Source organism: Podarcis filfolensis, assembly GCF_964270895.1.
Source record: "Podarcis filfolensis genome assembly, chromosome: 14".
In the NCBI taxonomy this organism is placed as follows: domain Eukaryota; kingdom Metazoa; phylum Chordata; class Lepidosauria; order Squamata; family Lacertidae; genus Podarcis; species Podarcis filfolensis.
Genome location: NC_139616.1, coordinates 17,686,526 through 17,702,108, shown reverse-complemented (window position 1 = coordinate 17,702,108; position 15,583 = coordinate 17,686,526). Strand labels below are relative to the sequence as shown.

The window sequence follows — 15,583 nt, the reverse complement described above, 5'->3', positions numbered from 1 at the left end:
ATATCCTTTTTTCAGACCCTCCAAGTGTCCCTATTTTCAGGGATGTCCCTGATTTAGAGAAGCCATCCCAGTTTCTGATTTGATCCCGGGATGTCCCACTTTTCCTAAGGATGTCCCTATTTCATTGGAGGGTAAGGAGTTATCTGATGCTTGAGCTGTCTGAAGGCAATCCTATATAAGAAGGGGTTTTTAAATGTTTAATGTTTTACAATGTTTTTATATATGTTGGAAGCTGCCTAGAGTGGCTGGGGCAACCCAGTAGGATGAATAGTAAAATTATCATTATGGAATGGGACGTCCCTATTTTCAGTGGAGAAATGTTGAAGAGCATGTTATTTTGTTTCAGTTAATTTGATGACCAAGGAATTGTGGCAATTAAAACAAAAAATAATAAGGACGGGAGAGGAGAAGAGCACCATCCCAAGTAGCTAAATGTATAAAGGAGTTTCAGTCTTGGGGTGGTTTGGAAGCCGGTCAGAATGGAATAAATTTCTTATTTTTGCTACAGCTGAGAAAACACACACACAAAAAGTCACAGAAGTATATTTATTTCTGTATTTGGGTTCCAGCGTTTGCCTTATTTAAGAAGGGGGGGGGAGAGAGAGAGATGTAAAATGAGTTCCTCCCCTGCCTAAAATCTCTCCCCTCCCATTTCCTGAAGCAAGCTGGATTTTGAACAGAAAAACTCTCAGTTCTAGGAAGGCATCTTGTGAAAACAATCAGGGATTTGTTCACAGAAGTGTGCACCAAATCACGGGACCCAAATGAACCAGAGCTCCTCCACATTTCCTCCGTTATGTTCGAGCCCTGTTGGGCAGGACTTCCCAAGCATCAGATCTCTGTTCTGGCCCATGGTGTGGTTGAGGGGTCACAAAATGAAACTGATTGGCGGTTGGTCCAAGTTTGATAAACCAATGTCCATTTTTATGCCATATTTATTTACTTACAGTAAGAGGCGGGGCACCTCAGACTCAGGAGCCAAATGTGCCCCTCCACACCTTTCAGTGTGGCCCTTGGGACTATTCCCAGGACACCCTCTTCCCCAGCCACACCCCCTCTTATCAGACCACACCCTTCTCCAGCCCTGCTTTCCACCCTCTTTAAGTGGTTTTCCCATCTAGAATATGTTTTTTAACTCTGATAATGCATCTTGCCTACCTGAATAGAGGAAAGAGAGAGAGCAGTATGTCATGTTGTGTAGAAAATGGTCTGCATTCCTGACTACCAGCACCCAATTTTGCAAGGGGTGATGATGGCTGCTTGCTTAGAAGGATTCCAGAAAGAATGATAATATAAATGCCAGTTGCTTGGGAATACAAGAGGGGGGAGTCTATTGGACTCACAGTCTGCTTGCAGTCATCCTAGAGGCACTGCACAAAACACAATGCAGGAATTGATGGGCTTTTGGTCTGGTCCTGCAGGATTTTTCTTATGTCCTTATGGTGCTCAGATGCAGAAAAATAGATGACTAAGAGGCCACAATAGAGGGGTGTTTTGGTTTGTTTTTCGATTAGTATAGAGAGAATGGACTCACAATTTTTCTCCTTGTTTCATAATACTAGGCGGATCACCCAATGAAAGTGATAGGCACTAAGAGCATAGGAACAGAATAAGAGCCTGTTGGATCAGGCCCAAGGCCAATCCTGTTTCCACAGTAGCCAACCAGGTGCCTAGAAAAAGAAGGCCACTTTGCAGAATCTGAATCTGAATCTCATCCACTATTTTCATGTGTTGGCCACCACTTTCTCTCTAGTTTGTTATGTCTTTCTATATGCTGCACCTTCACCAGAATTGGTTCCAGGATGGTTTTTTTACATCATCATGATAGATTGTATCCAGCTAAGTTCTAGTTGGAGTACAGCCACTGAAATTAATGGACCTTAGTTATTCACATGCGTTCATTTCAATGGGATTACTCTGAGTAGGCTAGCATGGTATAGCGGTTAGTGTATCGGTATAGGACCTTGCAGATCAGGGTTCTTCCTCACTCAGCCATAAAGTACAATGGGTGGCCTTGGACCAGTCACTGTCTCTCAGCCTAACCTGCTACACAGGAATAAAATGGAGAGGGGGTGAACCAAGTTTGCCACCTTGAGCTCCTTGGAGGAAAGGTAGAAACAACAACAACACTGGATACAACCTAACTAACATTACTAATTAACAATATATCACTCAGTGAAGGTTCTTCTCCCCCATTGTCATTTCCAGAAGATCGCCCCTAGTTAAACCAATGCTTGCCCCACACCTCTTGCAAATACAGGAGCTACTCTCACTTCTTGCCACCTTCATTCCACAAAAGATGGTGCTGTCCATTTCTCTCTAACACAGCTCTTTTGTCTTTGTGCTTCTTTCAGGAAAACAATGACCACTTTTCTACTAGCCTTTGTGTGTTTGCGAATCATCACTGCAGCTGTCGCTGTGGAAGTTTTAGGTATGTGAGACCTCCAGAGCCATCCTTAAAATATATGAAGTTTTGTGTGTGGATAGTGTTAGGCCTCAAGCCCCTTCCTGTGAACAGTATCCTGTTCTCATAGTGGCCAGCCAGTTGCATGTGGCAAACCCACAAACAGGACCCAAGAACAAGAGCACTCTCCCTTCCCCTAGTATTCAGAAGCATTACTGCTTCCAAACATGGAGGCAGAATCTAGCTACCAGTGGTGTGAGGTCTATGGACATGGGGCACTAGGCTAGTCCCTTACATGTTCCCGGTGGGTTAGAATATTAAAGCTTAGCACCTCCTTCCCAAAGCCTGGGAAGCTTCTACCTGGCTTAGAGAGGGAGGCGCCACAGCCGTCTTTCCCATTGGGTTTACTGGCGCGTTGCGCCAGGGTGCCAGACTCTCAGGGGTACCCCAGTGAGTGGGGGAGCTGCACAGCTTTGCCAGTGGCCTCCCCTTTCCCTCCTGCATGTCTGCCAGCTGCGCCCTGTCAGCCATATGGCTGGAGGGCGTGCAACTTGCCTCCCAAGCCTTCGTGGGAGGAGAGTGATCCCCGCAGAGGCTTCGGATGGAAGCTGCGCCCCGCCAACTATATGGCTGGCGGGCATGCAGCTTCCTTCCCAAGCCCCCACGGGAAGAGAGCAATCCCTGCAGAGGCTTGGGAAAAGGTTGACAACTCTGGGAAATGAGGGTGGGCGTCAGAGGGATCTTTGCACCATGGCACCGGATATGCTTAAGCCGGCCTTGGGAGACGCGATGCTCCGACTGAGTCCAGGCCCTCCCACCATCTTCCCAAAGCCTCCCAGTTTTTGGAATGAGGCAGCAGGACTCTAGTATCCTGTCCAAGGCCTGGCGCCCCCTTCCCAAAGCCCGGAAGTTTCTGCCCGACTTAGGGAGGTGCGATGTTCATGCGTGCAACATCAGGACATTATGATGTCGCACGCATGATGTCGGGGTCCCCATCGCCTTTGTAAGCTGGTGCCTCTAGCCCTAACAATGCCCCTATGAAAGATTTCACCGCATGCCACCGATAACCACCATGTCTAGCAATGGGCGAATCCTGCTGATTTCTCCCTCTCTCACCTCCTCATCTTCTTGGAACCAGCAGATCATGGTGCCACACTGAGTGTGAGCATACCTTTACGCTCCCCCCTGCGCATTCCCCTGGGAAACACCCTGACCATCCCTTGTTACTACATTGACACATTGGAACACGTCACCACGTCTCCGTTCACCCCGCCTCTGACTCCGCGGATCAAATGGAGCAAGCTTTCAGGCGGCAAAGAGGTTGTTTTGCTGGTGGCCATGGATGGGCACGTGAGAATCAACACTGCATACCAGGAGGTGGTCTCTTTGCCCAATTACCCAGCCATACCCACTGATGCCACGCTGGAAATCAAGGCACTTCGCTCCAACGATACCGGGATCTATCGCTGCGAGGTGATACATGGCATTGAGGATAGCCAGGACACCGTAGAGGTGAAGGTAAAAGGTAAGGTTGCATCTTTTCCTGTTGCTGCCGCTATGGCTGAGCTTTTTGAGTTGGGTTCTCCAGATGGCCATGCACTTCACACAAGGAGTGGTTGCCAGGGCAAGCTAGCAGGGCTTACCGCACCTTCCACTACTGGCATTTCTGCAGCTTACCAGGAGGCAGTGAGTTTGGCGCGGCCCACCATCACCAAAGGCTATTAGATGCAAGAGAAGTTGGCAACCATGGAAGTTTGCTTCTAATTGCAAGAGTGGGGGGATTTTGACAGGCCCATGACATTGTCGGAGACTGGACAGAAGAGGAATGGTGGAGACCTCCTCCCCATCCTGACCCTTACCAGGGAGGAAGAAGAGGAAGACAGTATAGATTTACAACAGGGGGTTGAGGGAGGTCGCAGCTCAGAGGCTGATGAAGGGGGAAGTTGAGAAATCATGGGAGAGCAACACCCGGCTGAAACATTGTCATTAGAAAGCTTTCCAGGCCCTCCATACCCCAGAACCCGGAGAGCCTTAAAAGTAGGTGAAATATACTCAGAGTCGCAAAGTGATTTCATGCTCTTTATTCAGCTAATAGTGGTGAGGAGGAATGAATGAAAGTCCCCTCAAGGTATCTGCTTTATATACATTATTTACACAATGGGCTGCACATGATTGGCTAATTCCGGAATTCTACTGTAAGCCAATCAGGTTGTGGATTCACTTCTATCTGGAGCATGATTGGGTGGTTCCTGCCAACCAATCATACTGCTGCATTGTTCTAGGACCAATCAGACTGCTGCATTCTGAATCCTATTGTTCTAGGACCAATCAGACTGCTGCCTTTTGGATCCTATTGTTCTAGGACCAATCAGACTGCTGCAGTTTGGATCCTATTCAACTCAGTACATAACACCCCTCCCCTCTAAGTTCCAGTCCTGCCCGGGAGGTCGCATTCATAGTCCTCAAGGTACGCCGGCGGCCTACGTGTGCGTTGCGGCCTGGGGTGTTCCCTGGTCCGGGGTTCAGGTTCTGGCTCGTGTTCCAAGGATGCTGGCTGTGATGGGGCTGTATGGTCTGGCGCAACTGGCTCGCTCAGTCGTGGTTCTGGTTCCAGTGTCCAGGAGCCGCTGACAGCATCTTGACAGACATGGGGCAACACGTTTAACTGCATTCTGTGCTTGCCATGGTAGTAATCCTGCTCCACCTATCAATTGGTGTTAAAGGTGGGGGGGGGCAAATAGACTGATCAAATGGACTTACCCATTTAATGTCACCACCATGGTCACCACCATGGTACCTTTCCCCTGCCCGTCCTGAAATTTGACTTGAAAGAAACATTGTGTTGTATCCAATGAGAATAAGTTGCGGTGTGTGCTTGGTTGCAGCGTGTGTGTTTGTGTGCGGTGCCCGCAACACTTTCTCCAGTTTGAAGGAGGGCCCGTGGGCCTCAAAAGGGAAGTTTATGTGTTTCAGACCTGCAGGGACCCAGAAGCAAGCACACAGGCAACGCTAGATTCTCTGCAGTATCACTCCAGTTCCTGAATATCCTAAGTCGCTGCCCTCTGCCTCACTTATATTTTAAACTCAACTGGTTTGGGTTATTTACTGATGCATGTGTGTATGTTGGTGAATGTGTTTTCCAGGCATCGTGTTCCATTACAGAGCCATCTCCACCCGGTACACTTTGGACTTTGAGAAGGCCAAGCAGGCCTGCATCCAGAACAGTGCTGTCATTGCAACTCCAGAACAGCTTCAGGCTGCCTATGACGATGGCTTTGACCAGTGTGATGCTGGATGGTTGGCTGATCAGACAGTCAGGTGAGTGCTGGCAGGGAATTATATGAACAAACCACAGGGGAGAAATTGGTCATTGGGGGAAATTCAGGTTATCATGGACAAGGAATCAGAAAAGGGTCAGAGGTCAATGTGACTAGGGGCTGTTCCACACCGGTTTTTGCTTCTTGCAGCTGTATTCTGCAACATGGCATTGGGTATATTGTTGATTTTCCTGCTCTTTTTGTACTGCAGTACCTGTTGGGTTATGGAACTGTAGCTTTTTGACCCATATACCCTCATGTTATATCAGATTTCATTCACACCAGCGGACATCACAACTAACGTCACTGGACGTCGCTATTCTTCCATCTTTTCTGCACATGCGTGCTCCTTTTCCCTCATAATTCCCCCCTGAAAACGGCAAGGAAGAACTGCATGTGGGAATGTCACCCCAATTTTCATCACTTTGCTTCTACAACTTCCCAGGTTAATGGAACATCCCCCCCCCCATCAGATCAAGGGATGCACATTGGCCTTCTCTCTCAAATTTCATATAGATGCTAAAGAGGTTTGGAGTGGTGATGACTGACCAGGAACAAAACCTGGGGGTTGTAGTGGATGACTCAGTGAAGATATTGACCAAGTGTGTGGCAGCTGCGAAGATGGAGAAGTCCATGTTAGGGACTGGAAATTAAACAGCCAATATCACAATGCCGTTACACAACTCTATGTTGTAACCACACTTGGAATACCGTGTACACTTCTGGCCATCCTCACCTCCACAAGGAAGTTGTAGAGCTGTAGCAGGTTCAGAAAACAGTAACCAAAATGATCGAGGGGCTGGAGCAACTCCCTATGCGAAACGGTTGCAACATTTGGAGGTTTTTTGTTTAGAGAAAAGGCAATTGAGTGGGTACGCTATGGAAGTGTCTAAGATCATGCATGGCATAGGGGAAGTGAATAGGGAGGTGGTTTTCTCCCCCCTATCTCATACTTTTACATCCTGGGGATTCAGCATAGATAATATAATTTACTTCTTCATGCAACACAGTCGAACTATGGAAACTGCTCCCACAGGGTGCAATGATGGCTACCAATTTGGATGGCTTTAGAGGAAGATTAGACAAATCTATGAAGTCAGCACTGTCTATGGCTTGGCTACTTACCCTGATGCCTATGTTCTACCTCTACTGCTGGCGGTAGTATATCAAGTGGGGACAGCTGCTGTTGCATTCAGGTTCTGCTTCCAGGCTTCCCATGAGCATCTGTGAGGATGCTGGACTAGATGGGCTTTTGATCCAGCTGCTAGGCTCTTCATACATGCATAGGTGTATATCCAAATTCTGCTTAGGTTCCCTTTGCTCTTCAAGATACTACCTCCATCCCAGCACCACACAGTAAACAGTATTTCTCCACCCCACCCCCAGGCAACACAGTCTTCTTCTTCTCACTGAATCTCTCACTGAATCAGGTACCCAATGCACCATCCCCGGGAAGGTTGTTATGGTGACAAGGATGAGTTTCCTGGAGTAAGAACATACGGTGTTCGTGAGACAGATGAGACGTACGATGTGTATTGTTATGCAGAAGAAATGGAAGGTAATTGTTTCTTACTTATTTAACACTTATACACTCCATTTGCCACCTCAAGGTGTTCATGACAGTTGGTGGTCTGTGGCCCTCTTGTGGTGCAGCAGAGCCCTGGCTGACTTTACATTCACGAGTTAGCTTCTCCAAGTGCTCAAGGATATCATTTTGAATAAAATATACGTGCAATCTTATCTGCCCCAGTGATGGTGAACCTCCAGCCCTTGGAACAAACTTCACCTGTCACGCCTCCCCATTTAGACCACAAAGCCATTTTCTCCAAGCCATGACTACCTGCCCCACATCTGATGTCATATGTGATGCCCGGTGTCAGGCAGGTAAAGGTAGCTGCAGGGGAGGGGGAGGATTAAACTCCCCAAGGGAACTGGCTGGCCTTGCAGATTGTAGGGTTGGACCCCGTTCCCCAGGCATCAGCTGAGTTGAGTCTTGCTTGGTTTAGTCTCACATCAGCCAGTTCAAATTACATTTTAGTGGCATCTCTAACTATATAAATCTCCTTGGCTTTCATCCAGTATCTGCAGACTATCTTTCCTATTCATTACATGCTTGCCATTTTGAATCTCCTCACCTCCGTTCTGTTTGACCCCTTGACCCTGTGAACTATCTAAGAAAAAGCCAAGATCACTGTGTAAAAAGGAAAAGATGCAAACCTTCGGCTAATCCTTGGTTTAACTACTTTAGATTACTGAAGTTTGTGGGATAGCTTCTCCTGCAAATTCCAAAGATTTCAGAAGCCACAGTAACTCAGATCAGGGCCGTTAGTGTGGCTGTCCCTGTTTTGTGGAATAGCAATCCTGTCGAGACACGACAGGTGCCCACTATCTCCACTTTCCAGAAACAGTTGAAGACATTTTTGTCCCAATAGGCTTTCCCAGCTAGTTAAAGCGGTCTTGACCATGACTGTCCAATTGTTAGGGTTTGGGGTCTTGTTGTTTTTGTGCTTTTAACTATCTTGTGTGTAAATTGCCTTGAGACAGTGGTTTAGAGGGCAATTAATAAATCAATTGTAATAAATAAAAATTGCTATGTGTGATTGCAGGGAAAGTCTTCTACGCCACCTCCCCGGAGAAATTCAGCTTCCCAGAAGCTGCAGAGAAATGCCACCGCCTTGGCGCTCGTTTGGCAACGACGGGAGAACTGTACTTGGCCTGGAAGGATGGGATGGATGTCTGCAGCGCTGGCTGGCTGGCAGACCGCAGCGTCCGGTATCCCATCAACAAGGCACGCCCCACTTGTGGTGGCGGCCTGGTCGGGGTGCGCACCGTGTACCTCCACGTCAACCAGACAGGGTATCCTCACCCCCATTCCCGCTATGATGCCATCTGCTACGCTGGTAAGTGCTGGGTCCCAAGTTATTTCTTTGTACTTTCCTAGATGCAAGAGTACAGAAGCATGAGAGTCATGGGCCAATCTCCAGTAGCAGTCAGTGGGTTATCTAACCTCCTGTGACCATCAGACCTTGCACCTATACTGGGTGGAAGAGGTGATGGGACTGGGAGAGACACCCATTGTCAGGGACTGGGCTGAGGGGAACGGGACTGAGGAGGAATGGTGGAGGCCGCCTGCCCTCCCCTTGAACCTTTTAGAGAAGAGGAAGGCAGTAATACTGGCTAACACCAGTAAAATTACAGTAAAAACAGAAGGGGGGACAATTTAAAATGCAGGTTAAAATGCAATTTAAAATGCAGCCTCATTTTAAAAGTAGCCCATAGATCAAAACCATAAGGGGAGGGAAACATAAGGGTCAGACTGAGTCCAAACCAAAGGCCAGGCGGAACAGCTCTGTCTTGCAGGCCCCGCGGAAAGATGTCAAGTCCCGCAGGGCCCTAGTCTCTTGTGACAGAGCATTCCACCAAGTCGGGGCCAGTACTGAAAAGGCCCTGGCCCTAGTTGAGACCAAACTAACCACCTTGCAACTTGGGACCTCCCAAATATTGTCATTTGTGGACCTTAAGGTCCTCCATGGGGCATACCAGGAGAGGTGGTCCCGTAGGCGGTCCCGTATTGATTTACAGCAGTGGTTTGAGGAAGGTCACAGCTCAGAGACAGGTGAACAGAAGAGTTGGGAGGTGTTGGGAGAACAGAAGGGGGAGACAGAGACAGAGCAGCCAGCTGACACGTTATCACTGGAAAGTATTCCTGACCCCCCTTCTCCCAAAACCCAGCGTGCATTGAAAGTGGAAGAGCAAAGAACTCAAAGACAATTAGCCCCTAGTGGCCACCATAAGGGGAAGTGCTGTTACTAGGAAGGGAGGGAGGAGGAGCTCAGCTGGAGCAGCGCCATTAATCTAAGAGGCAGCATAAATGAGCCTCTCACTGTGAATACTGAATAAAGACTCGGTAAGAGCTTCCTTGTCTACTTCCTTGGCTGTCTGGTGTGAGCAGGAGAGGATCAGAATTCACTGAAGCCTGACACTCATGGAGAGCCACTGCTAGTCAGTGTGGACAATACTGAGTTAGATCTGTCCACCGTGTAAATTTCCTATAAAGCCCCCTGATGTAGCATTGTTTCAGGACTTTGGGGGACCTAAGGTTTTAGCCTGGCAATGCTTTGTATTCATCCATTGCATTCATATTCCATGAATCCTCACTCTTCCACCCTAGGTCGCGACTTGGACACAATCATCCATGAGAACTTCACCGGCGAGATAATTGATGAACTGGGCAGTGGCTTCACCATCCAGACAGTCACTGAGACAGATGTTGAGCTGGAATTCGCACTCAACGCCACCGAGGAGGAGGCCCGAGGCAGCATTGCCACCTTGGAGCCAATAGACTTTACCGCCTCGGAGGTGGACGAAGGCTTCACAGCAACACCAGATCTCTTTGTTACTAGCTTCGTTGAAGAGGCAGAGAACAGGACAGATGTGGGGATCTGGGAGGGTCTAGAAAACGCCACCTTCTCGCTCCTAGATGCTCTTCCCACCACTGATACCCTGGAGGTGAGCTCGGTGGAAGACAGCTTGTGGGCTACCGTCACGCCAGGACTAGAATCCACCTTGCCATTTACCGGGGAAGATCAAATTGTGCCGGGTACAGCTGCTCCTGATATTGGCCTCATTCCTGGGCAACCCATTTCTCCCACAGGTATGTGGCAATGCCTAGTGCTATATGCAAATGCAGGGTAACAAAATCCACCTGATTCAGTAGCCCAGAGTGGTCCACAACAAATCACATAAGAATGTAAGAAGAGCCTGCTGGATCCGGCAATGTCCCATCTAGTCCAGCATCCTGTTCTCACTGTGGCCAACCTGAAACCCACAAGAGGGACCCGATCACACCTAGAAATGGACAAGTCTGGCAATTCCAGTTTCCCATTTTTCCAATCCGGTCTTCACTTCTCCAGATTTCTCCATCAGCTAGGAAACCTTCAAAAAAAATGACCTCATGAAAAATTGTCAGCATTTTAGTTGCATTTTTCTGAATGCACATGTTTTTTGCATGCAATTGCCCCTAATCTAATGCAGATTTTGTATATGGATTTCACTGAGACACACACTATTATGCATACTTTCCCCTAATGTATGAATTTGGGGGCACATGTTGGGTTGGAGAGCTTCATCGCAAAATTCAGAGGTGTGAATTTCAAAGAATATCTGCATTCTGCTTTCCATATTGTTTTAAGAAGTGCAGATTGGGTAGGTTCGCATCAAAAAGAAAAAGCTAACTGAATTTCTCCTACATCCCTAATCACAAATATTTCAAGGAAAACAAGACTGAGCCAAAACCAGTGACATACACTCATCCTCCAGAGGGAACTGCTTTTAGAGTCAGTTTCAGTTCTCCGGAAACACATATTGAAATTGCAGAAATATTAGCACATCCCTAGGGGAAATGCAATGCAAGTGTTGATGGGTTCATGCCCTGTTGCCCCTTCAGTTGTTTTTTATTTTCCTTCAACAGGTGTCATCTTTCATTACCGGCCATCCACCAACAGGTATTCCCTGACTTTTGTCAAAGCTCAGCAAGCTTGCCTGGATAACAATGCTGTGATTGCCACTCCTGAACAGCTGCAGGCAGCCTATGAGAATGGTTACGACCAGTGTGATGCTGGCTGGCTGAGAGACCAGACGGTCAGGTAAGGACAGATGATGACTCAGCAAGTCCAGTGGGAAGGTTAATGAGCAGGATATTTTTAGCCTGCAGGGTACATGATGAAGTAGTGGGATGGATGCCATCTTCAAGCATTTGAAGAGCTGTTGCGTTGATGATGAAGCCAATTTGTTTTCTATTGCTTCAGAGAATAAGGATCTGAATTAGTGAGTTCAAATTACAAGAAAGAGGGTTTCAGCTAAAGCAGGGGCAGGGAACCTTGGGTCTCCCAGATGCTGCTAAACTATAACTCTTGCCTTCCTTGACTTCTGGCCATATTAGCTGGACTTGATGAGAGCTGGAGTCCAAGAACATCTGGAGATGAACAAGGTCTATGTCTCTGACTTGATGGGAATTGGAGTCCAATAGCATCTGGAAGGCAATGGGGTGGTGGCTCCGCCCACCTGTCAACATGGCACAAGGTGGGGGGCAGCTCAGAATCCAGCCTGATAGCAAGCTCCCCTAAGTACTATAACTGTTGCTTACAGAGAGCTGGTGTGACATAAGTGGCTAATATTTTGCAAATCCCAGAGCAAATTGCATGCAGCTGCCAGTCTCAGTGTCAGTATTTGATCAGATGATTCTTCTAAGACTGGAATGGTTCTTGTAAGATGATGTTTGCTGTCCCACAGGCGTGCATCTCTAAAAAACAAAAAAGGATTATATTTTCTTTAGACCTATTGTTTCTTCTCATATGCAGATATGATGATGATTATTATTATTTATTACTTATACCCTATCCATTTGGCTGGGCCTCCCCAGCCACTCTGGGCAGCTCCCAACAGAATATTTAAAACACGGTAAAACATCAGTCATTAAAAACTTCCCTAAACAGGGCTGTCTTCACGTGTTTTCTAAAAGCCAGGTAGTTGTTTATTTCCTTCACATCTGATGGGAGGGCTTCCACAGGTTTAAGCATTTAATGAAACTAAATACATACAATTAATAAATGAATGTTCATTTAACTGAGTGGCGTTGCTGGTGATCTCATTTCTACTATTGCTACTACCTCTACCATCAATGTATTGATCCACATTGGGGAAAGGCTGTGGCTCAGTGGGAGAGCATCTGCTTTGCATGGAGAAGGGCCCAGGTTCAATCCCTGACATCTCCAGGTTGGGCAAGGAATATCTCCTGCCTGAAACCCTAGAGAGCTACTGCCAGGCATTTTGGACAACACTGAGCAACATGGTCTGCCTTGTTATGAATCAACTTCCTATGGCCACTACTGAGAAGGTGATGTTTCTCATGTGGCCAATCTAATTGAGCTTACAGTCATGCCTGTGCCGTTGCCGCATCCGTTCTGCATTGTGAGGAGACATTTCTTTAGTGTGGCTTTATCTGTACTTCGGATCTCCTTGCCTACTGACAACTAAGCAGGTGCCCTTGGTGAAAGTTTTTAGGCGCATGTGGCCCTCAATGCCTTTTTTGCAGCCCTCAGCAACATTTGACACCCTCCAGCTCTTGCACTGCCTTCCCAAAGTTGAAACAAAAATTTTTTTTTTCTTCCAGTAGCACCTTAAAGACCAACTAAGTTAGTTCTTGGTATGAGCTTTCGTGTGCATGCACACTTCTTCAGATACACTGAAACAGAAGTTGCCAGATACTTCTATATAGTGAGAAGGTGGGGAGGGGTATTACTCAGAAGGGTGGTGAGAATGGGTGATTGGCAGATAGCTGTGATGAGCCTGTTGACGACTCTTAACGACTGCAATAGGTCTTACAGGAAAAAGCAAGGGGTGAGAAGGTGAAAAATGGCTTTGTCATGTATAATCTTGTATATATACAAGATCTCAAAGTAGCTGTATTACTACAAAGGAATTTCAGAAATAGACTGGAAAGAGAAGCTGCTGAATTGCAACTCATTACCAAACTTAAAACCATGGAGAGACCTGGTCTGAACAAAGACATTGGATTCTTATCTCATTATACATGACAAAGCCATTTTTCACCTTCTCACCCCTTGCTTTTTCCTGTAAGACCTATTGCAGTCGTTAAGAGTCATCAACAGGCTCATCACAGCTATCTGCCAATCACCCATTCCCACCACCCTTCTGAGTAATACCCCTCCCCACCTTCTCACTATATAGAAGGATCTGGCAACTTCTGTTTCAGTGTATCTGAAGAAGTGTGCATGCACACGAAAGCTCATACCAAGAACTAACTTAGTTGGTCTTTAAGGTGCTACTGGAAGAAAAAAAATTTTTTTGTTTTGACTATGGCAGACCAACACGGCTACCTATCTGTTCCCAAAGTTGGGTAATCAAGGAGTTGGTTTTTGGGAAGGAGGTTGTGAGGGCCCTGGCAGAGTCCAAAGTCCTCCTGTCTCCTTCCCAAAGTCTGATTTATCACTTTCCCAGCCTTGGGAAGGAGGAAGGAGGGCACTAGAACTCTGCCAGAGCCTTGCTCCTCACTTAGTGGGTTTTGGGAAGGCAGTGTGGAGGCATGCCAAATTTTGGCCTCACTCTGCCCCACACATGCCAAGGCCGCTTCCAAAGTGCTCTTGCACCTCACTTTGTATGGAAAGTTGGGCTGCCCTGTTTTAGACACCTGCTGAAAACTTTTTTGTTTTGTTTTGCCAAGCATACCTAGAAATATAATGAGTTACCCTATATTTGTTTCAAAAGCGTTATTGAGTTTCTATTTGCTTTTAACGGTGGTGGTTTCGTGCATATTTGTTTGCAGTTGGTTTGTGGATCTTAGCTGTGTTTTATTTACAGCTTTATTCTGCACACCACGCAGAGAGCTCTTTGATCAAGGGGTTCATACATCTTCTAAATAGATAGATGGGTGAGATCTTGGGTAAAAAATTAACAAATGTCTTTAATGGCCAGGTACCCTATTGTGGTTCCGCGGAGCAAATGTGAAGGAGACAAAGACGACATCCCAGGTGTACGGACATATGGCATGCGCCCAGCATCCGAGATGTTTGATGTCTACTGCTATATTGACAGACTGAATGGTAAGTTTTCTTCCATAATTCCTGCGTTGGAGGTAGAGGAGTAAAGTGCATTTGAATGTATTCATGCGCCAGACACAGTTCCGGATTTACTTATAAGCTAAACAAGCTATAGTTTAGGGCCCCACTCTCTTGGGGGCCCTAAAAAATTTTAAAGGGAAAAAAACTGGATGTATGTTTCCAAAATATAAGATAAAAAACAAAATTAAAGAGTGCTTGTAGACTGATGATAAGGCAGCATAGACTAAGGGTGTGAGTCTTATGCCTACTGACTGATTTCATGTAATACATTATTTATTTTGATCCCATTATAAAACTACTTCAGAAAATATTTCATCTTTATTATTTAGTAGACCTATAGTATTATTTACTAGTACATACAGTTCCCTATTACCTCCACTTGCTACTCTAATACTATATATAAAGATTATAATTATTTAACACAAAAAACAGCGACAATTTGTTGTTGACAAAGGACAGCTGGACATATAAAGGGCCCCATTACCTTCAGTAGCTTCGGGCCTCATCAAACCTAAATCCGGCCCTGGCCAGACATGTTAATATTCTGGTCGCCTCACCTCAAAAAGGATATTGTAGAGTTGGAAAAAGGTTTAGAAAAAGGCAACCAAACTGATCAAGGAGACAAAGCGCCCCCTATGAAGAAACGCTACAGCGTCTGGGACTTTTTAGTTTAGAGAAAAGGCAAGTAAGAGGTGACACGGTAGAAGTTTATAAAATCACACCTGGCGTGGAAAAAGTGGTTGGAGAGATACATTTTCCTCCCCCTCCCATGGCACTCATAAACATCCAATGGAACTGAATGCTGGAAGACTCCATGGTTTAACCATTTTTAATGGTTAGACTATTCCGAAATGGCAAAACTGACCAGAAAGCTCAGGGATCAAGAAGTCAAAAACTTCAAGAAAGAATGGAAAAAATTTATAATTTACTTAGGAGACCACTGTAAACAGATGAAAACATTAGCAGGATTTTAATCTAACTTGCAGTATAACAAATACTGTGGACAATATGGATAGATACAAAATATAGACTATGAAATGATATGCAGTTGAAAATGTTGACAATAGGACCCAGGGAGGGGATGGGGGAAGTCTTGAGATTCAAAGAAATCTCTCTATATGGGTATGTATTTGATTTTGTTATAAATTTATATTTGTAAAATCAAATAAAAATTATTAAAAAAAACAATTTTTAACAATCAAACCTGGGGAACCCTGGGGAAC

At 46.1% G+C, this 15,583-nt stretch overlaps 1 protein-coding gene across 5 annotated transcripts in view; it reads left to right on the top strand.

Moving 5' to 3' along the window:
- Positions 1 to 15,583, top strand: part of ACAN (aggrecan) — an 80,696-nt gene that overhangs the window by 37,747 nt on the left and 27,366 nt on the right. For 3 of the 5 annotated variants that reach the window (XM_083586119.1, XM_083586118.1, XM_083586122.1), the window contains 8 exons: positions 2,355 to 2,431; positions 3,543 to 3,929; positions 5,548 to 5,722; positions 7,152 to 7,279; positions 8,328 to 8,621; positions 9,893 to 10,375; positions 11,192 to 11,366; positions 14,215 to 14,342. In XM_083586119.1, coding sequence (XP_083442245.1) covers positions 2,362 to 2,431; positions 3,543 to 3,929; positions 5,548 to 5,722; positions 7,152 to 7,279; positions 8,328 to 8,621; positions 9,893 to 10,375; positions 11,192 to 11,366; positions 14,215 to 14,342 — 1,840 coding nt within the window. In that variant the 5' untranslated portion in view covers positions 2,355 to 2,361. The remainder of the gene's footprint in view (positions 1 to 2,354; positions 2,432 to 3,542; positions 3,930 to 5,547; positions 5,723 to 7,151; positions 7,280 to 8,327; positions 8,622 to 9,892; positions 10,376 to 11,191; positions 11,367 to 14,214; positions 14,343 to 15,583) is intronic. The other 2 variants (XM_083586120.1, XM_083586121.1) reach the window with 1 other exon arrangement.